Source organism: Eleutherodactylus coqui, chromosome 1 (genome assembly GCF_035609145.1).
Source record: "Eleutherodactylus coqui strain aEleCoq1 chromosome 1, aEleCoq1.hap1, whole genome shotgun sequence".
In the NCBI taxonomy this organism is placed as follows: domain Eukaryota; kingdom Metazoa; phylum Chordata; class Amphibia; order Anura; family Eleutherodactylidae; genus Eleutherodactylus; species Eleutherodactylus coqui.
This window is the reverse complement of record NC_089837.1, coordinates 428,352,590-428,374,305: the sequence shown is the minus strand read 5'-3', so window position 1 is coordinate 428,374,305 and position 21,716 is coordinate 428,352,590. Positions and strand designations below refer to the sequence as shown.

At 46.5% G+C, this 21,716-nt stretch overlaps 1 protein-coding gene across 8 annotated transcripts in view; it reads left to right on the top strand.

The window, feature by feature from the left end:
* The window catches only part of ELF1 (E74 like ETS transcription factor 1), a 107,555-nt gene that overhangs the window by 64,989 nt on the left and 20,850 nt on the right, over positions 1-21,716 (top strand). For 7 of the 8 annotated variants that reach the window (XM_066581528.1, XM_066581545.1, XM_066581485.1 and 4 more), the window contains one exon: positions 5,481-5,777. In XM_066581528.1, the coding sequence (XP_066437625.1) occupies positions 5,706-5,777 (72 nt within the window). In that variant the 5' untranslated portion in view covers positions 5,481-5,705. Of the gene's footprint in view, positions 1-5,096; positions 5,159-5,480; positions 5,778-21,716 lie in introns of those variants that run through there. The other variant, XM_066581536.1, reaches the window with a different exon arrangement.

Here is a 21,716-nt window from a genome sequence, read left to right as displayed (position 1 = left end):
TGTTTTCCTAGTATTCCTGTGTACTAGGAGGGTCCTTGATAGTACGCCCACATATTCTGCAAACAGCCTGACTTCATTATGGCCTCATCATGTAACTAGCTGAGCAATGATGATGGGCTAATCCTTTCCAGTGAACAAGTAAAAACTAAAAGTGGTTTATGGGAATTGTGCAATACTGGAGAGAATACGGCGAAGTGTGAGTCAGGGAAGCCAAGCAGCTTTGTGTGCTCCTCAATGTACAATATGACAAACCTCCCTATGAAACCTGAGGCAGGTGGTGACACACCAGGACCCTATAGAAGTTTATGGGTGCCCAGTTAAAGGTCTGGACAACTTGGAAGCTTTACATACAGCTGGAATATAGCAATGTGCGTCTCCTCCAAGACCAATCCCAGATGGGGTTATCCTTCCCAAAAAACTGCGATAGTGCTAGACTTTTCTTTGTGAAAAGGTTATCCTGTTGCCCTACCTGCAGTGATGGCCCGTTTACACGTAACGATTATCTCAAAATTTGTTTGAATGAATTTGAGCGATAATCGTTCAGTGTGAATGCACAAAAATCACTATTTGTTTATATTTAAGCTGACTGAAAAGCCTGAAAAGGATCGCTGGCTTCTCGTCCTGTGTAAATGCTCAGTGCTTCACTTAGGCGGATGGGAAGCCCGCCAGCCGGTGGTGAAGTCTTTCTGTGTAAACGCTCTGCACAAACATTGATGACCTTAGTGGTGACGTCTGCAGTCATTAAAGCTGTGTAAAAGGGCCATTATTGATAGTCTAAAGCCTGGTTTAGACACTATTATCGCTCAAAAAAATCTTCTGAGCGATAATCGTTGTGCGCTGTTTTTTACAGCGCAAGGTGATCGCTCAAACATTGAACGATTTACCTTGCGCTCCGAGGGGGGGGATGCAGAAGACAAGCAGGGTATCCCCACTTGTCTTCTGCATCCAGCTGCTCCCTGCTCGGAGCGCCCGGCTGTTATACAGCCATGCACTCCAAGCTGGGGATGCAGGAGACAAGCGGAGGCAGGTACAGCTGGACCGGTGTGTCTTCATACCCCATCTGTCATCAGGGAGCGGGATACAGCTGAAACAATTCATTCCTGATAACTGATCACTGCTCTTTGAGCATGCTGAAAGATCAACAATCAGCGACAGCTTAACGAAAACTGCACAATGTCAGTGCGGTTAGACAAACGATTATCGCTGAAAAGACGGCTTTGAGCGAAAATCGTTGTCTAAAAGGGCTTTAACTCTCTGCCTGAGGATATGCTGATGACAAATTCGATAAGACTCCTAGAAGGCCATGGACGCCCTTCTTGAGCGATACAATATTATTATGACTTCAGAAGGGTCGGTGATCCAGGAATTATTCCGATTGTCGGATTGGAGTCATGGAGGATCTTTTTTCCCTTTTTTTGAATGGGAAAAATTGGCTTCTCCCTCATTGGGTTTTTTTGGCTTCCTCTGCATCAATATTGGGGTAATAGGCTGAACAGGTTGGACATGTCTTTTTTCGACCTTACATACCATGTTACTATGATCTTTAGGAGTAGCAGACCACAGTAGTCTTTAACTACTTGTTTCCATGGAGGAGGATAGGACCTGCAATGCTCACGAAGATGGGGACACACATGGAAGCTGTCCGGGTTCTGTCTGATGCGACCTGCGCCTGAGTGTCCTGGCTACAACCCGCATATGGCCTTGTGAATCTGTCCTTAGGTGGTGACTTATTCAATGTGTCCAGGCAGCACATTTACACCTTGTAGTCCAGTAACGGCCCTTTTACACCACTAGATAGATTGGAACGAGCACGCAACTAGCGGTGGTGCAGTGATCATATATAGTTCGCAGGGAATGCATTAAATCTGAACAATTGGATTATTTCGATCATTCATTGAAACCTAACCAGGCCTCTAGTCAACCCTTCTGCCACTGCTTTCTATTCGGCTAATCCTACAACAGCCGTTGATACCAAGCGATGCAGCAAGAAATAAACCATAATTTTCAGGCACACATGAAATATTTGTTTGGCCTTAATTTAAAACGTATCGCTGATTGCCCACATTAAAACGTAACCTCCTCAACCTAACGATTATTTGCATAATTGCTACGTGTAAAAGAGCCACAATCTATTGATTTGCTTGCTTTGTGGCAGAATTCTAGCACATACTGTCACTGTCTAAAAGGCTCGTTTCACATCTGCGTTGAAACCGCCAGCCAGAGGTTCGGTCACAGATCAGTCTCAAAATACCAGAAGAAAGCTGGGCGGAAAGCGGACAGAACCTTATAGTCAATGTGGTCCATCCGGTGCTGTTCGGCTGCGGGGATTCCCCTTTCCTGTTCCCCTAAACAGAGCAGGAAAGTGGAATCCCCAATACAGATTTGAAACCACCCAAAGGCCACACTCGCACACACTTTCAGTAAAATGCTGTGATCATGATTGTGGTGGGTTTTTTTTTGTTTTTTTTTATCAGCGTTTTCAAAGGTAGTTAAAACGCAAATACATGCCAAAATAGTGCAGACAGTGCTTGATGAACTCTGCGTCAGAAAATGCTGCATTCGAGCACAGGTCTGCGAGGCACCACTAAAATCAATGGAAGAGTTATACCATCATTAGCATTGCGTTCAAAATGCTCTGATAATTGTGGTAAAAAGCGATTGTGTGGGAATGGCCTAAGTCCTACCTCTTCCAGCTAAGCCATGCCCACTTGTTGAAAAAGGAGCAAAAAGTGTCTTAACACATAAATATGGTGCAAGGCATGTACATCAGTTTGTTAGTATTTTTGTTAAAGGGGTTGTCCCACGAAAGCAAGTGGGGTTATACACTTCTGTATGGCCATATTAATGCACTTTGTAATGTACATCGTGCATTAATTATGAGCCATACAGAAGTTATTCACTTACCTGTTCCATTGCTAGTGTCCTCGTCTCCATGGTGCCGTCTAATTTCAGCATCTAATCGCCCGATTAGACGCGCTTGCGCAGTCCGGTCTTCTCTCTGGTGAATGAGGCCGCTCGTGCCGGAGAGCTGGTCCTCGTAGCTCCGCCCCGTCACGTGTGCCGATTCTAGCCAATCAGGAGGCTGGAATTGGCAATGGACCGCACAGAGCCCACGGTGCACCATGGGAGAAGACCTGCGGTGCATCGTGGGTGAAGATCCTGGCGGCCATCTTGCTAAGGTAAGGAAGAAGTCGCCGCAGCGCGGGGATTCGGGTAAGTACTAAACTTTTTTTTTTTTAACACATGCATTGAGTTTGTCTCGCGCCGAACGGGGGGCCTATTGAAGAAGAAAAAAAAACAAAAAACGTTTCGGCGCGGGACAACCCCTTTAAATTCTGGCACGTTTCAGTTTAGTAAATCTCCCCCAAAGTATTCCACTGATGACTTTTCCTTTACACACTGCTACATAGAGCCACATCATTTTTCAGACACGTTGCAGTGTCACATACCATCCTTTTATTTTTCCCAATATGGAGGTAGTCCTATGAACTGAACCCTATTTTAGGCTTAATTCACAAACTTAACTGTTACCTTCACTGCAGTAAAACCACCTCTGCATCCCGTCACAGCAACCCGTGTGCCTTTTTGTGTTGCAGTTATGGATGCTGTTTCAATGGCACTTTAGCTGACCCATCTGCAATGAATGGCCATCCATGTAATGTAAGAAGCAAAAAAATACGAGAAACCCAACCGTGCATTCACTACCTTACTTTATAGCTTGTATGTTGGATATGTTCTAGGCTGGACAGGATGCAGTCAGGTAAAAGTATTTTTGTTCTGAGTGTCCTGAAAAGCAGATTATTCACGCATCAATATGGGAGAATCTTTTAAAATTTATTTTGGTGTGTTGGCAAAAAATCTGCGGGGAAGACCAAACTAATTGAATGGATATCCATGACCTCCATCTGTGGATGTTTAAATCCTTAAGTAGTTACCTGGCTTACAAAGCCTATTTCAGCTATGGCATCATGCGAGATTTTACACTAGTTTCTGTTGTAAAAAAAAACAAACAACTTGCTTGTGCAAAAATGTTGTGACTTTTTGGCAGTCTGTGCTGCTGGTGTAAATCCTACCCGTTGGGCCTGGTGCACATTTTCTGTATAGGTGCACAGACTAGCTGAGATGTGCCTAATATATGAAGAGGCTGGGGGAAATACTAACGACACCGGAGTTTGAAATGCCAGCCTTAATAAATTTCCCCCTAAGAGTTAAGGAGTCGTCTCTCACTGGTTACTTCCATAAAGTAGCCAGAAGGAACTGTAAAGAGCGGCTCATGTCTGGAGGAACCAATATGTCAATGATTGACTGCGTGCTTACTATGAACAGAGGCCGGTGGGCCGGAACGATCCCCAGCCTCTCCACCTCCATTTACTGAGTGATGATCATCGCTGGGATGTCCTGTCAAGCTTCTGTGCCCTGACGGCTTGTCTCGTGTAAAAGGGCCCTTAATATGTTTCCCGCGGGTGCAAGATGTGCCCATTGTGCTGTATGAAGAGGTGCATGCCTCACATTAGGAGCATCTCAGACCATAAACTCAAACTGCTGTAGATTACTTTTATGTACAGTATTACTAGATGTCATTATTTGTTGCACTTTGCTCCTTATCTCCCGTATGATTTCATGGTACCTCTTAAAGGTGCTGAGAGGTTTTTCATCATGTACTTAATTGGTTATATACACCTTTTCTCAGAAAACGGGTGAGCCTCAAAAATCTATCATGACTAGTTTGGTATGAAAAAGTTTCCATGTGCATGGTGTGCAGATGAGACAGACCTACATCATGTTAACACTTAGTTGATAAGATGTTTTTTCCTACATAATAGTGTATATTGAATGCCAGCCTCTGTTAGTAATGAGGGGTTAACGCTTTGCCCCCCTAGGCCAGCTGTGCCCGTACAGAGGATCCCATCATACTGTGTTCCAGTCCAGCTGTTTCCATTCCTGCCCCTGTCTTGAGCGCAGTCTGGGGTGGAGTGGTTGTGGTGTGCAGATCTTTGCATGTTCTCTTTTGCCGTGACGTGGTCATCACGGTTTCCTTCCTGTAGTTCACAAGCTTGTTCTTCTGATAAGCATAGCTATAATGTAGACCAGAGCTGCAAAATGTCACCGGAGACCTGCAGGGAATGTATCTGTTTGCTGCTTGTTGACACTATTTTACGTGAGCTTTCCTCTTTTTGTTCCTTTTAGCTGATTTTTGGTTCTGTTGCTGTACAAAACTTTGTAGAGTTTCTGTAATTTTAGTTGTGGGCAATAATCTTTTCCTTAACTTGTAAAGCAAGTCCATCTGTTCTAGTAGGTGACAGTGTAGAAAATAGGATCCAGTTCTTCGCTCAGGTTTATTTAGGTTGACCTACAGCATGTCTTGCCATCAGCAGATATTATTTGGGTATTTGCTATTATTGTTATCTAACCCCATATACTACAAATAGTCATATTTGGGCAGTTAAAAAGTGTTAATTTTTTTTCTTTACATTTTGCAGGTCCGAACGTCCTAGTGGAAAAAAACAGCTTAAGAAAAATCACCGCTTACCTTCTAAACGAGAACTGATAACCTTGAATTTGCAAGACATCTTTGTGTGAATGACTGAGCCTGAAGAAGCACTTTAGAGGCCTGGGTTTGCCGGTCTACTTGTTCATTCCATATAAGAAGCCGAGAGAGCTTTCTGTACTTCTCATGAAGAGTTGTGGAAAGGTGATGCACTAGAATGGCTACCGCCGTGCAACCAAATGAGCTGGTGTTCGAGTTTGCAAGCAATGTCATGGCGGATGAACACCAGGTAGGTGGTGCCATTTGTGTGAGCTATATCGGCATAGGATATCGTACAGCATTCTCCAATCACACAAGTTCCATATTCAATGTCCTTCAATAGTTGTCTATATGAATAACCTATTGCAATGCTTCTAGGATTAGGTTGTATAGCGTGACTACATGAGTGCAGATCAGCAGCGAAGACTGTAAAACACACACTATATAGAAGTTGTTTTTTAAGCTTCAGGAAGGTTTTGTGGTTGATGAGATCGCTACGTTGATAGAGAGCTGCTGGGCTGAAGGTCAGCATTTCCAAAAAGTGGTACACACTTATCTTGGATAGACTTTTACAATCATTTTATGTGCCGCCGTTTTTTTAGCACAAATTAATAATCCGATAAGTATATAGCTACTTCACAAATTATGATTGCATGTATGAGCAATCCATTTTAATTGAGGATAAACTCCTGTATCGCTGATCTTTTTGTGACTTTACACTTGGTAATTACTGTTAGAATTGTGAAAAGTATGCAAATTGTACCAATAATTGATATACGTAATCCGTTCTGAGCAGGACTCTCGTAGGACATGGGCACAACTCTGCATTATAGATTACAGTAACCTTTTTGTTAATTTACCATTGAATGTCACACACGCTATATAAGGCAAGACAATACAGTACCAATGCGAGAAAACTGTTTGGGTTGTGCAAGAGATATGAAGAAATAATCAGGGTAACTTAACGTTATGGCATTAGGGTACAGTGGGTAAAGACAATGAGAGAGAACCTTCAAAGGGGTCCACATTCTAAGCTGTATGCCAATGGAAAGGCCTAGTGGTGGCATCGAGCAGTGCAGTCTGGGGCCAATGTTTCCATTGGAAATGAAGGATTAGTCCAATTTTGTAAAAGCTAGATAATTGGACGTGTGGGCAATCAGAAGATCCTCAGGTCTTCGATTTTATATTTTGATCTTTCCTTGAACATCTGCAGACCTAGAAACACCTAGAACCTGCTATCTCCCCACACCCTGCCATAAACATGCATGCTCAGATCATGTTTACAGCATAGAGAAAGGGGATACGCAGCGGACAGATACCGCTGTCTGTGAGACAGTTGGGCTGTACCCATGCACATTATCTCCTGTCTGGCCAGGTTTAGCTTCAGGTCAAACAGTAATGCCCCTTTTAGACCAGCCGCGTCTCATTTAAGTGAGTGACGTCACCGCTAACTTGTTTGCACTCGTTCAGCCTGTTTATACATCTGGTGTAAACAGACCCTTAGGCATCATGTCCACGGCACGTGCTGATTCTGCATGGGGAATCCGCCAGCGACCCAGCGCACCTGTCTGTGTCTTCTTTCTTCTTTACTGCGGATGCGTCGGCGCAGTACAGATTTTTTTTTTTAATCTCCTGCTCCTCCCATGGAATGTGCAGCCTGTATGCAATGTCAGTTGCGGACGGGCTGCAGGTCGGACAGCTTCCATTAAATGAAAGCCATAGATGCAGGAGCCGCAGTAAAATGGAGCATGCTGCGAGTTTTCATCCGCGAGCGAAAACCACAATTGGTTTCTGCTCATATGCATGAAGAATCGTTTTTTCCATATCATTCTAAGGAGGCTTATTGCTTCGGAATCTGGAGCCGGACGCCCACTCTGTATTTCGTAGCAAAAATCCGCCTGTGTGCATGAGGCCTTAGACAAGACTGTTAAGACGATATTTTGCTAATTAATAGGCTAATGTCTTGTTGTGTTGCCTAGGGCGTGACCAAGGGTGTGGCTATACTCCTAACCATAATATTATATCCCTTACGGACCAGCCATATGTGTTATTAAGGCGGTCAGTAAGGGGCCTTGGGCTGGGCTGCTAAAAACACAGCGATCTAGTCTAAGACCGTCCAGCAAGTCCCGTACTAAGGAAAGTTAAAGGAGATGTCTCGAGGAAGCAGTTAATTTTTTTTTTTGCCCAGTCCCCCCCATTAAACACACATTACTAAGCCCCCCTGTAAATGACATTTCTAGCTGGTTCGTACTTACCGTTCCAGCGTTTCAGCAACTTATAAAAGTTTCCTCAAGATGGCCGCCGGCTCTTTCCCCGTCGCTCGCTGCAGCCCGACGTGCGCGCTCCCGAGACGCTGCCAGCTGTGTCTCCATGGCAACCGGACGCCCCGCAGCCGCCGACCAGACGCCCCGCAGCCGCCGACCAGACGCCCACCGCCAGGCAGCAGGTAAGCGGCGCTAGCCCCCGGCTCCCCAGCGCTAGACCCTCAACCCAGGTGAAGGCCCCGGAGCCCAGCACTAGGTTCCGGAGCCCAGCGCTAGTTCCCCCGGCCTAGCGGCAGCCCCCCCCGGCCTAGCGGCAGCCCCCCCCCCCCGGCGCAGCGGCAGCCCCCCCCCCCCGGCGCAGCGGCAGCCCCCCCCCCCCGGCGCAGCGGCAGCCCCCCCCCCCCGGCGCAGCGGCAGCCCCCCCCCCCCCCGGCGCAGCGACAGCCCCCCCCCCCCCGGCGCAGCGACAGCCCCCCCCCCCCCCGGCGCAGCGACAGCCCCCCCCCCGGCGCAGCGACAGCCCCCCCCCGGCGCAGCGACAGCCCCCCCCCCCCGGCGCAGCGACAGCCCCCCCCCCCCGGCGCAGCGACAGCCCCCCCCCCCGGCGCAGCGACAGCCCCCCCCCCCCGGCCTAGCGGCAGCCCCCCCCCGGCGCAGCGACAGCCCCCCCCCGGCCTAGCGACAGCCCCCCCATCGCAGCGACAGCCCCCCGGCGCAGCCCGGCGCAGCGACAGCCCCCCCCGGCCTAGCGACAGCCCCCCCGGCCTGGCGGCAGCCCCCCCCGGCCTGGCGGCAGCCCCCCCCGGCCTGGCGGCAGCCCCCCCCCGGCCTAGCGGCAGCCCCCCCCGGCCTAGCGGCAGCCCCCCCCGGCCTAGCGGCAGCCCCCCCCGGCGCAGCGGCAGCCCCCCCCGGCGCAGCGGCAGCCCCCCCGGCGCAGCGGCAGCCCCCCCGGCGCAGCGGCAGCCCCCCCGGCGCAGCGGCAGCCCCCCCTGCGCAGCGGCAGCCCCCCCCGGCCTAGCGACAGCCCCCCCCGGCGCAGCCCGGCGCAGCGACAGCCCCCCCCCGGCGCAGCGGCAGCCCCCCCCCCCCGACCCATCACTTACCTGGGAGGCTTCTCGGGGCTGCTGGGCTGGGCTGGGCTTCTCCGCTGGGCAGCTCCAGTTTCTGCACCTTCCTCTAACAGAGGATGGTGCAGAATGGCCGCTTCAGCGCGCTCCCGAGCAGTGACAGCTCGTCTGCGCATGCGCAGAAGAGCTGTAGCGGGGAGCACACTGAAGCGGCTCGTGCTGAATGGAGAAGACCGGACTGCGCAAGCGCGTCTAAAAAAGCAAGCTGCCAGCGAATTTAGACGGAACCATGGAGACGAGGACGCTAGCAACGGAGCAGGTAAGTGGAATAACTTCTGTATGGCTCATATTTAATGCACAATGTACATTACAAAGTGCATTAATATGGCCATACGGAAGTGTATAACCCCACTTGGTTTCGCGAGACCACCCCTTTAAGGTTCTGTCGTCTGACAGCTGGTTTCCTGCTCTAACTACTAGGCGCAGAGAAACCTCCAACCCCGGCTGTTGTAACCCCTTACATTCCGACATGCAAGTGGTTGATGGGGGAATGAGCTGCGATGTCACTCGTCCTGTAGTGCGATCGCGGAATGCCGTGGGTTGTCATGGCAACAGGAGGCCTGATAAAGGCCCCCCAGGTTTGCCATTCCAACCAGCCTATTAGACACTGCCTCCGCTCGGAGAACTATCAAAAGTATACTACACTGTACTACATCCCAGTGTAGTTACACTAGCGATCTTCAAATCCTTTTAAGGGATAAAATAAATGCGTCTATGTCATCTGTGTGTTTTTTGGTTTTTTTTGTTTGTTTTTTTACAAACGTTTTTCTATACAAAGCCTCTTTTTCTGGAAGAAGAAACTAAACGTGTTAGGCGTTGCTGTGTTTTGTTTTGACCTGTGTAATAAAAATATTATGTCTGTTATCCCACATGTTGAACAGCATAAAAAGAAGTTAAGGCCGCCTGCAGACGAGCGGGTCGGATCCGGCAGCGAGAAATCTCGCCGCGCGATCCGACCCCAGAGCCTGCAGGGACGAGCGCGTACTCACCCGCGCCTGGCGGCCCCGGCTCTTTGATGTGCCGGCTGCCGCGCAGCCGGCGGCCAGGTGAGTGCGTGCCCCGCAGAAAATTAGAACATGCCGCGCGAGATTTCGCGCGGCCAAACCGCGGCCGTCTGCATAGGAGTGCGTATTGTAATGCACTCCTATGCAGACTTTCAGCGGCGGAAATCCCGCGGGAAATCCCGCGGCGGGATTTCCGCTCGTCTGCAGGCGGCCTAAAAAAAGGAAGTCTGTTTCCTAAATTTTCAGCTACCAACTGAATATGAAAACCAGCTGATACGAGGAGTCCAGTGTTAACTTTTTTTTTTGCTTCCAATATGTCTCCACCATCCACATATCGATCATCGAAGTTGCTGCAGGCCATGTGCAAATTAGCGTTGGATCGTTCGATGGGCGATCCAATGCTGCCTGCAGTCCGATCTCTCTACCTGCTCACTGCTGGGAAACTCGCCCCATTCAGTGACTTCTCCAGCTCCGCCCATTGGAGGCATCATGCAGTCCACCGCTAAGTTGCATATGGTACACGGCAGCTTCGATGATCGATATCCCCTTGGCGGGAACACATTGCAAGCAGATCGAGGTAACTCTAGATTCCTCATATCGGTGCACTATAGAGTGCGTTCAGTTGGTCGCTGAACATTTAGGTGACAGACTTTCTTTGGAAACCCAATGCCAAGATTGCTACTTTTTACCTGCTTCCCAAAAAAGCAATAGAAAGTGGAAAACAAAAATGCATGTATTGTACCCCAATAAACAAGACCTGACACAGCCCATTTGGCGATAATACAATTTAAACATTTTTTGGAAAAGTGTCTTTTATTGTGCAAAAGTGGTGAAAGAAGAACATTTTTAAAATTCCATACATTAAGTATTGCCATAACTCTGTTGACCCAATAAAGTTAGCATATGTATAATCCACAGTTAGTGTTGAAAACAAAAAAATGCCTGAATTGCTGTTTTTTGTTCAATTTTACATCTGGCTCCCATAACCCACAATAAGTGATCAAAAAGTTAGAAGTCTCCTAAAACTGTAGAAATGGAAAATACAACTCATCCCACAAAAACCCATGAGCTTAGACAGCTCTGTTGGTAGAAAAATAAAAATGTTATGGGTCTTGGAATGTGACGATGCAAATAAAATGATTTTTTTTTTTAAAGCTCTAGTAGTAAACTCACACACACTCTTGTATCACCATAATCCTATTAATATGAATAAGGTAACAGTTCATTTTTATCGTGCAGAGAACCCCGTTAAAAAACATGATATAGACATGATATAGAAATCTGCTCTATTGGCTGCTATAATGCATTCTGTGTATGACCTCTTACCATAACTAATAATTCCGCCTGTGTCCGGTCGGGTCGTATTGCACAGTGGTGCAACCAACAGGACTTTAGGTAATTTAGACTCGCGCAGATGGCAGTCCAATGTACGCACCATGAATGGTAACCCATGGAGGTCCTATTAAAGACCTGTAAGTACCTTGCATGTACGGGGGTCATGTAAAAATCATTAGCAACACAATGCTTCATTTGTAGTATGACTAAGTCAGAGAGAATGTGGTATATAATACTAGAATCACACTCATGATCTCTATTTTTGTATCATTCATACTTCTGCCGCCAACTGGAAGGTGTCAGCCCCATCACATGATGCCATCTCGCCAAATACAGCCCTATAACAATGCGCTCTTGATGTGAGCAGATTTCCTTCGTGAAAATTCAGGTTACTCATGGTGGGAACACAAAGTGTCACCAAGGTCTTCGAGACGCTTGTGGCGAACAGGCGCTGTCATACCGGAGTGTGGTGAGATGGGTCGCAGAGTATGAGGAGGAACCAGAGCAGGTAGGCCTGGGACAAGAGGACGAATCTCATAATGCTGAAGACTGACGATGGACATGCAAAGATTTGGCTGCGGAAATGAACCTTTCATCCACATCTGTGCATACGCTTCTGACAGTACACCTGAAAATGTGAAAAGTCTCTAGCAGATGGTTCCACACAACCTTTCTGAGGTTCAAGCTTGGCACTGATTGGAAGTGTCTGTCCCATCTGGCTCGATAACAGATTTTCCTTCTTTCATAAGACGAATTATCACAATTGCTAAGACTTGAGAAGAGAATGGCTGGCACACGCTTGTGAAGAATCTCATGCAACTAGGAAGGTGCTTTTATTAGAATATTCCCCAGATGCCAACAATAGTATACCAACATTTTGAGCAAAGCCCTTTATCAAGTGGATACATGCACATATATGGATAACTATATAGAATGTGTCCAGAAGGTCAAGACAAGAGCTGGTGAGGCAATTGGTGAACTAGAAGACAAGAAAAAAAACCTCCATAAATGTAATGGAACACTAGGGACCCCCAGGAGAAGAAAGAGCTTAGGGGTACAGAAAATTGGGTGGCAGAGGGCCAAGAAAAACAGATTGAGGGAGAAAAAAGGAATTCAGACAAAATGGCACAGGAGATAAAAAATAATGTAAAGGGCCACATTGAAAACTGTAAGTGTGCAGTAATGTAGGTCTGAGTAAAGGCGTAGGCATGACAATGGAGCTGACCTAAAGGAGGGGACAAGATGTGGACTGGGGGAGAACAAATAAAGGGGATAGGGTAACAGCAGAAGATCAGGGAACAAAAAAACAAGGAAAGGGAAGGAAGAACTACCTGAATGAACGAAAATAGATGGAAGAACAGCACGTCAAAGAATTGATGATGCATGGGAACGGAGCTGCGAGCCTGAACTGAAATCGCACAAGCAGCCTGCATTTTCAAGTAAGAAAATCTGCTCTGGTTGAGAGAACATGGTTATAGGGCGGTGGTTGGCGGGATGGCGACAGGTGCTGAAACCCTCCGTTTGGCAGGAGGTGGACGAACTTTTCCATAGATCACACTAGTGACCCCGATTTCCGTATTCTATACCACATTTTCTCTGACTTTGCTTTATTTGCAGTATAACAGAGTCCTGCCAGTAATGTTTCCATGACCCTCATATAGGTTGGCTGTACAAGACCGGGCCAACACTTATTTCTATGCCTGCGCAAAATGGACGACAAATGAAAGCGAACGATTCATCAGCTGCGTTTAGACTGAACGATTATCAATTTTGCTCGTTTATCATTCAAGAAGTCGTTCAATCGCTTGTGTAAAGAGCCTTTATGCAGAAATGCATTGCTTGATTTCTCGTCTCCTGCGCTGTTGTCCCGGCACCCTGCTGTCCATAGGTAGAAATGCTTTGACTATGTCCCCAATTCAGATGTCTGCACACAAATGAACAAGATGTTTTTCCAGTAAAGAGATAAAGGTGTGACTGATCCGCCCTGTGACCAAGGGCAATCTGTGCCTATAGACACACCCCAGACCCTGTTCATACCCCGGCCATTATTGCTGAGCCTTTGTTGTCCTTCGGCACTCAGGTGATTAGCGCACGTCATCCTTCAGTGGGCTGATCTGACGTGGAGATGATTCAGTCCTTTTACTAGTCGCTATGAAGGATTGCCAAATTGTCTTTTCCAACAGCAAAAGCCACATTAATTGTTACCTAGCAGAACAGAATCCAGTGCACTGATGGTTATCTATACCGCTGGCCCTATATACATGTAGTTTAGCATGCAACTGCCTATCTGTGCAAACACGGACTTCCTCATTAGAGTTAATGTAAAGTTTAAGTGTGTTCGTATCTTAAAGTTGGCCTTAAATGTGGCAAATTTCCTTAAGATGGACACTGTTCATATTTCCTGACCTCACATTTCAGTTCGTCCCAATGATGTTTAAGTTGGGACAGCCAGTCCAATAGTAGAATCTCCCTATCCTCAAACAGCGTTGGATTTGACAATTTTTTGCATTGTCTTGTTTGGCAGTATTGCTGACCGTTCCCAAAGTATTGCAACATTACCAGCAGCACATTGTCTAGAATGTCATGGTACGCTTGCATGTTCGTGGTTCTTGCCACTACAACCAACTGACCGAGACTATGCCATGTCAATCCCCAGACCACATAATATACCAACAGTTAAGTACAGCAGACGTTCCAACACACAGGCAAAAGGCATTCCCCAGGCATCCTCCACACCTAGGCACGTCCTTCTGATGTGAAGATGGAGTAGTGGAATTTATCACTCTATAGAACTTCTATTGCACAATTGTCCAATGGTGACGCTCTTTGCACCACTGTAGATGGACCAATGCATCTGCTTTGAGTACTTGAAAAACGTTTGCAGGATGAATGGAGGGAAATACCAGTTGGAGTGTATCTGATATTAGTAAAAAGTATGCCACAGAGCGTATCCAATGTCATTAGGGCCAAAGGGGGCCACAGGAAGTATTAATATGTGTAAATACTTTTTGATTCTTGCCCAGGTGTCCACTTCCTTTTGGTAGGATAGTGTATGTACTGTATGGCCCAGAGTGGTACGGTATATATCAAGGCTATATATTTGGGTGATTTTTCTGACATAAATGTGGGGAGAAATCAAGGTTTAAATACAAGCTAAGGGCTCTCACATATGAGCAGTTTTTACCGCGTATTACACACTCAGGGTTTGCACCTGTAATGTGCGATAACTAACTTAATATTACTTTCAACAGTGCTTCTCACACACAGCGCGCATAATGTGTGCGCCAAAAAAAGCGTACTGCTTTGTGCTCCCCTTTATAAATCAAAATATTGAAACTCTTATACAGTGGTGCCTTGGGTTTTAATTCATTCCGTGATGAAGCCCTTAACTAGAGATGAGCGAGCGTACTCGGAAAAGCACTACTCGCTCGAGTAATTTGCTTTATCCAAGTATCGCTGTGCTCGTCCCTGAAGATTCGGGTGCCGCTGCGGCTGACAGGTGAGTCGCAGCGGGGAGCAGGGGAGAGCGGGCGGGAGAGAGGGAGAGAAAGATCTCCCCCTCCGTTGCTCCCCGCTGCGACTCACCTGTCAGCCGCAGCGGCACCCGAATCTTCAGGGACGAGCACAGCGATACTCGGATAAAGCAAATTACTCGAGCGAGTCGTGCTTTTCCGAGTACGCTCGCTCATCCCTACTCTTAACCCAAACACTCGTAAGTCAAATCAATTTTCCCCATTTAAAATGAATGAAAAAGCTATTAATCCGTTCCAGATCACGAAGCTCTCCCACTGATTTCAATGCGAATGGCATTGCCCCATTGAAAGCAATAGGACGCTGTCACCCCTACAGTGATTTTCGGCGAAGGGCTTTAAATATAAACTCTTTCCTGAAAATCATCCCTAGCTGTAGTAAAAAAAAAAATAAAATTGTGTGTCTAGTCACAGCTTGTTCTCCCTGCACTGCTCTGAAGCTTTTCAGCAGGCGGGGATTAAAAAAGGAAGGGAGAACAAGCGGCGGCTGGACACGCCTGAGCCCCGGCAGCGGCAGACAGGTGAGTATATATTTTTTACTACAACTAGGGAAGATTTTCAGGCAAGGACTTATATTTAAAGCCCTTCCTGAAAACCACTGCAGGGGTTGCTGGCAGGCCATTGCTTTCAATGGGGCCACCGACAGCTGAGGCACTCTTAACCCAAGGTATCAGTGTACTTCATTACTGCTCTCACCTCTTGGTGAAAAGGTCAGCGCACGCTTCCTGTCCTGCTTCACACTGGTCCATCTGACCCGAGAGGTCAAACATGCAACGCAGGCGCACTCGTACGCACTCTTAAGCCCCATTGACACTGAAAGATGATCACTCAGACAGTTTGAGTGACAGCTTCTAGCGACCATCTTCGCATAGTCTATAGTAGCTAATTAACTACTAAAGAGCTATGCAGCGGGACACTGCGGCTATCGCTCGGTGAACAATGCAGCTGTTTTTGCGTAAGCAAACAGCTGCATTGTTCTCCGCTCTTACAGCTCACATCCCGCGGGACATTAGCTGAAAGAATCTTATAATCGCTGCCGACTGTGATAACAGACTGCACCGCTGATGACAGTTAATCATTCAATTCTAGTTTTCTAGAATTGAGTGAGGAACGAATCTTGCACGAAAACTGCGCGATGCCCGTGCAACGGTTATTGCTCAAAAGATGTTTTTGATTGAATTTTGAGCGAGAATCGTTGTCTAAATGGGGCTTTACTCATATTTCCAACAACCATTTTCTCCTGAGTACAGAAATGCCCCCCTATGTGAGCAGTAACTCCTGTTTGGGCAAGCGGCGGCGCTCAGATGGGAACGAGCGCTATTTGTCCCACAGACTTTGCTGGAAAGTTTTCGTGCACCATGTCCTATTTTGCTCTGAGGTCCCAGTATAGTGGAAACTACCCGTTTAGCAGATTCATCTAGAGCCTATAAGAAGTAGATGTAAGCTGTGCGGAGTACAAGAGGGCAGAAGAATTTTTTTTTTTTTTTTTTGCGGGAAGGGGGATAGATTAAAAAAAAAACAAAACACAGCAATTTCCTTAAAGTACAGGTTTCCTCCTTATGGTATCACTGTTGGCTATAAATGACATGTTTAACACCAAATCCGTTTTTGTGATTTACTACTTTTTGCGCAGTAAATGCATGTTTTATAGAGACCTTTTTTTTGTATTGCTTTATTCAGAGAGCCTTCCATTTTGTTTTTAACTTCTCATCTATAGAGCTGTGCGGGGACTTGGTTTTTGCAGGATGGGTTGACATCATTTCTACAATTTTGTGGTACATACACCTTTTTGACCCCTTTTTATACCGTTTTGTGGAGGGCAATTCTGGCATTTCGTAGCTTTTTGTTTTACATAATTTACCATGCTGTATAAACTACATTAATTTTTATTCTGCAGGTCAATACAATTATGGAATTTCCAATTTTTTTTTCATAGTTTTTTTGTCTGTTTCTCCCCCCCCCCCCCCCCCCAAAAAACATTTTGTATCATATTTTGAGCCATTACCTTTTTTTTATTTGTATTTTTTCACTCTAGCGAGCTGTGTGGGGGCTTGTTTTATCATCAGATGTTTTCACCAGTAGCATGTTGGAGTACAGACTTTTTAATTGCTTTTATTCTGCTTTTTTTGAAGGCTAGGAGTATTAAAAAACTGTATTATTGTAACTTGATGCAACCGGAAGCTAGGGGTCTGACAGGGAAAATGCCCCTGTCACACCTCCAGCTCCCGATTGGCAGAATAGGTTAAGGTCCTCCAACCTGCAGGAATGACTGAAGCGCTTCAAAAAAACAACCTCTGACATAGGCTTAGTGAAAATACTTTTATTTTTACATCATTTATTTGTCCCACAAAGGAACTTGAAGTTGTGATCCTACAATTGCTTACATAATACATTGCGCTTCTTAAATCTGCCAGTTTCTGCAGACACGTAAGCCTAATTAGGCCTCCGGCAGGGCTTAATAGGCCATTGCACGTGACAGACCCTGAGGCCATAATTTAGCTATTGCCACCACATGATCGGATTGCAGGGGTGCTGATGGGTGAAAATGGAAGCCCTCTTCTTATCTATATGCCTTAAATGCTGTGGTTTGCATTGACCTTAGCATCTATGGAGTTAACTGGCCGGGACTAGAGCTACCGTAGCTGTAATCCTGGGTGCCGCAGCAGGACCCTAGCTGTCCATTGCTGCCAGTTCTGGACAAGAACATTTTTGGGCTCAGTTATTGAGCCCACATAGCACAAGCTACAGTATATGGACAATGCTCATGCTGACATCTTGGCAGCAGTGAAATGCATGCACATTGCATATTGTCAAGGCAGTAAAGGAAGTAAGCCAGCAGTTCTGATCATGCAAAACTGCTGACTGTGCTAAGTAGGAGTTGTGGCAAGGGGATTAAACTTGGATGTTTGCCTTTTTTATCAGCAGCCATGGCCCTCAGCCTTACCCATGGCTGGGGTGCCAGGCCAACCAAGAAAAAATATTTCTGATCCCAAGGGCAAAACTCATTGTATGTTACCCTGTCATGTCTTCAAAGCACCATAACCTAAGTTAAGGTGCTGTGGGGACATGACAGGGAGGACCTGAGGATGTGATTTTACTCAGTGGGTCCACGCTGAGAGAGAAAATTTGAGACTTGGGGGCTGGTAAGGGGGCCCCCTGAAAAGATGTGTGGGCCATGTCAGCAGCACTCGGACAAGCAATTTTTACTGCAGTGCACACCGCTTTTGCAAGTGCTTCGGAGTCGGTCCTTTTCCCTGAAGTGCTCTCTCCTGCCTCCATTGAGCTGCTTCACAGGTTTGATAGCTGTAGCATCCAACAAGGAGAAAACAATCCTAGCGGAGAGGCGGAGCTGTGGACGGCTCAGTAGGGGGCGGAGCACTCTTCAGGGACAAGGACTGCCTCCAGGCCTCTTGTCAGAGCAGTGTGCACTGCAAGAAGTTTGTTTGGTTTTCTGAGTGCTGCTGATTATAAACAAACAGGTATGTTTAACCCCCGCCTTCATGGCCCCTACCTAGCCCTATAATCCAAACCGCTGACAGATTCCCTTTTAATTTGTTCAGAAAGTTTACAATGCAGGCCAGACACGCCTGTATAAATATAGACATTCTATATATTGCTGCCAGTAAGATTACCTACGGCTGATTTAACATCCGTGCTGCAGCTTCGTTGGGAGGTTCCGTCGCACATCGGCACAAAATATTGGAAGAATAAGTCCTGCATGCAGGCGTTCCGTCTGGTAAAATGCCGGTCAACTAAATGGATCCCATTCCAGTCAATGGGATCTGCTCATCGCTGTTCAGTTCTGTCATAAGACAGATCTGTTTGGTGAGGGGATTCCCCTTTCCAGCTTCCATAATGGAGCACGAAAACGGAACCCCCGCCGCAGATATGAAAGCAGACTTATGCTGTTGTATCCAGTTTCATAGTTTTCTGACCCCCGTTCTGTGTTTACAGCCGACCTCACAGCAGCTGTCTTACTATAGGCTTATTTTACTTCCTCAAATACAAATGGAAAGCAAAAACTAGGGTACCACGGGAGCTCTACCTCCCTATTGGACGTTCAAAGAGGAACACTTATGGTTCATGTAGGGAACCATGTCACGTCATCTGGGCACCATAAATATCGTCTATGGGCTCATGGGGCAGGAGACTTAGTGTCTGGGGTTTTTTTTTTATGCTTCCCAGCCTTCCCATTCTTCCAATGACATTCCTGGAAGCCAGCGCTCATTCCGTGTCTTGGAGTCATCCCTTGTAGTCGGTGCGTGCCCGCACACCGTTCTCTGTGTGCGCACATGGACTACGGAGGTGAATAGTCTGGTGCGCAAGCCGAGCTCCAGGGCTGACAGCGAGGGAATGGGAGACCAGTAATTATAAAAACAAATAAATTGCATCCTGATTGCCTTACAGCTACCATGAAGCACCCAGTTAGTGTAATGATCTGGGTTGTAGGATAATCTGATAGCTAGGATTGGTTAATCAAGCGCTGCATTGATTGGTTCTTCAACTGCTGCTCAGCCAATCTCAGCCATTGCATTTTGGTGGCAGGATTTAAGAATTGGTTGAGCTGCAGCACTGATTGGCTAATTCATAAATCTTGCCTTTACAACGCAATGGCTGTGATTGGTTCGAGCAGTGCTTGAGCCAATCAATGCTGCAGCTGAACCAATTCATAAATTCCGCCTCCAAGATGTGATGGCTAAGATTGTCTGAGCAGCGGTTGAAGAGCCAATCACAGCCATCGCGTTGCAGAGCAGGATTTATGAATTGGTTGAGCCACAGCATTGAATGCCCAATTCATAAGTCTCGCCTCCACAACGCCAATGGCTGTGATGGTTCTCGAATATTGCTCAGCCAAATCAATGCAGCGCTCGATGAACCAATCACAGCCATCACATTGGTTCATCAAGCGCTGCATTGACTGGTTCTCGAGCGTTGTTCCAGCAGAATTATTGTTCAGGACCCCCCCCCCCCCCCCCTCCCACCTTTTAAATGGATTCCAGACAGCAGGGCAGCTAAAAATTAGGAAAATCTGCATTGAAAACTGAATTCAGAGCTCAAACTGGGTGCAAACAGCAAAACGGCAGCCAATGCAGACCTGGGCTGTGTTTGAAAAGTCAAGTATGCTTTAACTTTTTTGTAGGACAAATACTGATCTGCTTTAAGTTGTGTGATCCATAATCTGATGCACGTTGAGCAATAATGCACAAGTAACTCTTCTGAAGAAGTGAATGTCTTAATCCACATATTGTGCAATAGTTGTAAACCTCACGTTGTTGCTTCTGTGTGTCTCCATTTTGCACTTTTTCTTGCATCGCAATACAGGTGGAACACATATTATGGATGCAGTCTTTGCTCCTCTTGAAAGCTGCATAGGGGTCAAGTGCCTGAGGTTGATACTTGTTCCTGGGTAGATTTTGCTTTGGGCCTTTGAAACACGGAAAATGCAAGAAAAATGGGCGAATGTTCTCCTTTCTACAGTGCACAATCCACTGTATAGTAGAGGGAATAAAATGGGTAAGAGGCTGCCATAACAAAATCTGTGCAGGGCAATCACGCTTAATGCAAACTCTTGACGTTTAGGTCTGTCTTTGGACTTTGAGGGTGCTTCAAAGAAACATTCATGTAGATAGGCAGCACCTCATTTACACCTATTATGGTGCTGCTCATAGCGCTGCTAACTTAAGGCTCATTTACTCGCAAAGACAAATGATTGAAAGATGGACCATCCTAGCGATCATTTCGCAGAAAGTACTAATGGGCACTAATGCTAATTAGCACTTTATCAACTTCATTTGTATGTAAATGAGCCTTGAGCAGCTGTTTACAAATTCCAGCATGTGGTCTGGACTTTGCACTCAGCTACATTGTATTCAGCTGGCAGCCCATGCGAAGACAATGTAATCAGTTCTGCTCTTGTGGAGAACAGTGTGCTGTCCCTGCTATCTCGCTCCAGCTGAACAATGGATTTTATGTTCACCTAAAAATCATTGTTCAGCGGAAGAGTGAAGGATGGAAGCGTTTACACGCAACGAGTATCGCTTAAAAGTCATCGTTTGAGCGAGAATTGTTGCGTGTAAATAGGGCGTTAGAATTACTTCTTTGTAGGACAATGATGTTGATACATCATGTGAAAACTTGTTTATGTGGAAGGCAAAATTCTGTAAAATGAGGAAAATTAGGCAGTCCTTAAAAACGTTTTTGGTTTTCAAAAGTGCAGTGTGAACCAAAAATGCCATTCACATACATGTAACGTGAACATTGTGTTTCTTCCAATGCAGAAAATTGCAGGGGACACAATGCACACAATTTTGTGCTAGGGGTGAACTAGGCCTTCCAGGAGTGTTTTCATTGGTCAGCGCAGGAATGACTGGCCTACTGATGAGCTCTAATCAGGCCTCATGGACTCCAGTTGTTTGTATGTAGTACATGCAGCTTTAGGACCGTCATATAGTGCTGCATCCAGTGCTGTATGGTAGAGCTATATTGTACTACATCTAGAGGAGACTGTCTCGGTGTTAGATTGTGGCCTTCTGCACTGTATGATGGGTGTGAGGCATACAGAGTATACTGACAAAGTATCCGCAGCTCTCCTGACAAATAGATGTGTGATGAAAAATTCAGATTTCATTTATCCAACATGTGAATAATTCCACTTCATATCTGATGGGATGGTACGGACTGATTTTGGTCCTGCACCGTAATTATTGCAGACAGTGTACAGAACTTGGGGCTCTCCTACACGAGCGCATGCTACCGTGCATTACGCAGAGCCGATACCACATTCGCTTTCAATTCCACCTCCCACACGCAGTACCTGAAATGCGTGCGCAGAAAAAGCTGTAGTCACACTTGTCAGGCGCGTGTTGGTTATTGCGCCACAATAATCAGAATGTGAAAAGCTTCAGGAATATGGGTCCTCTGTTCATCTG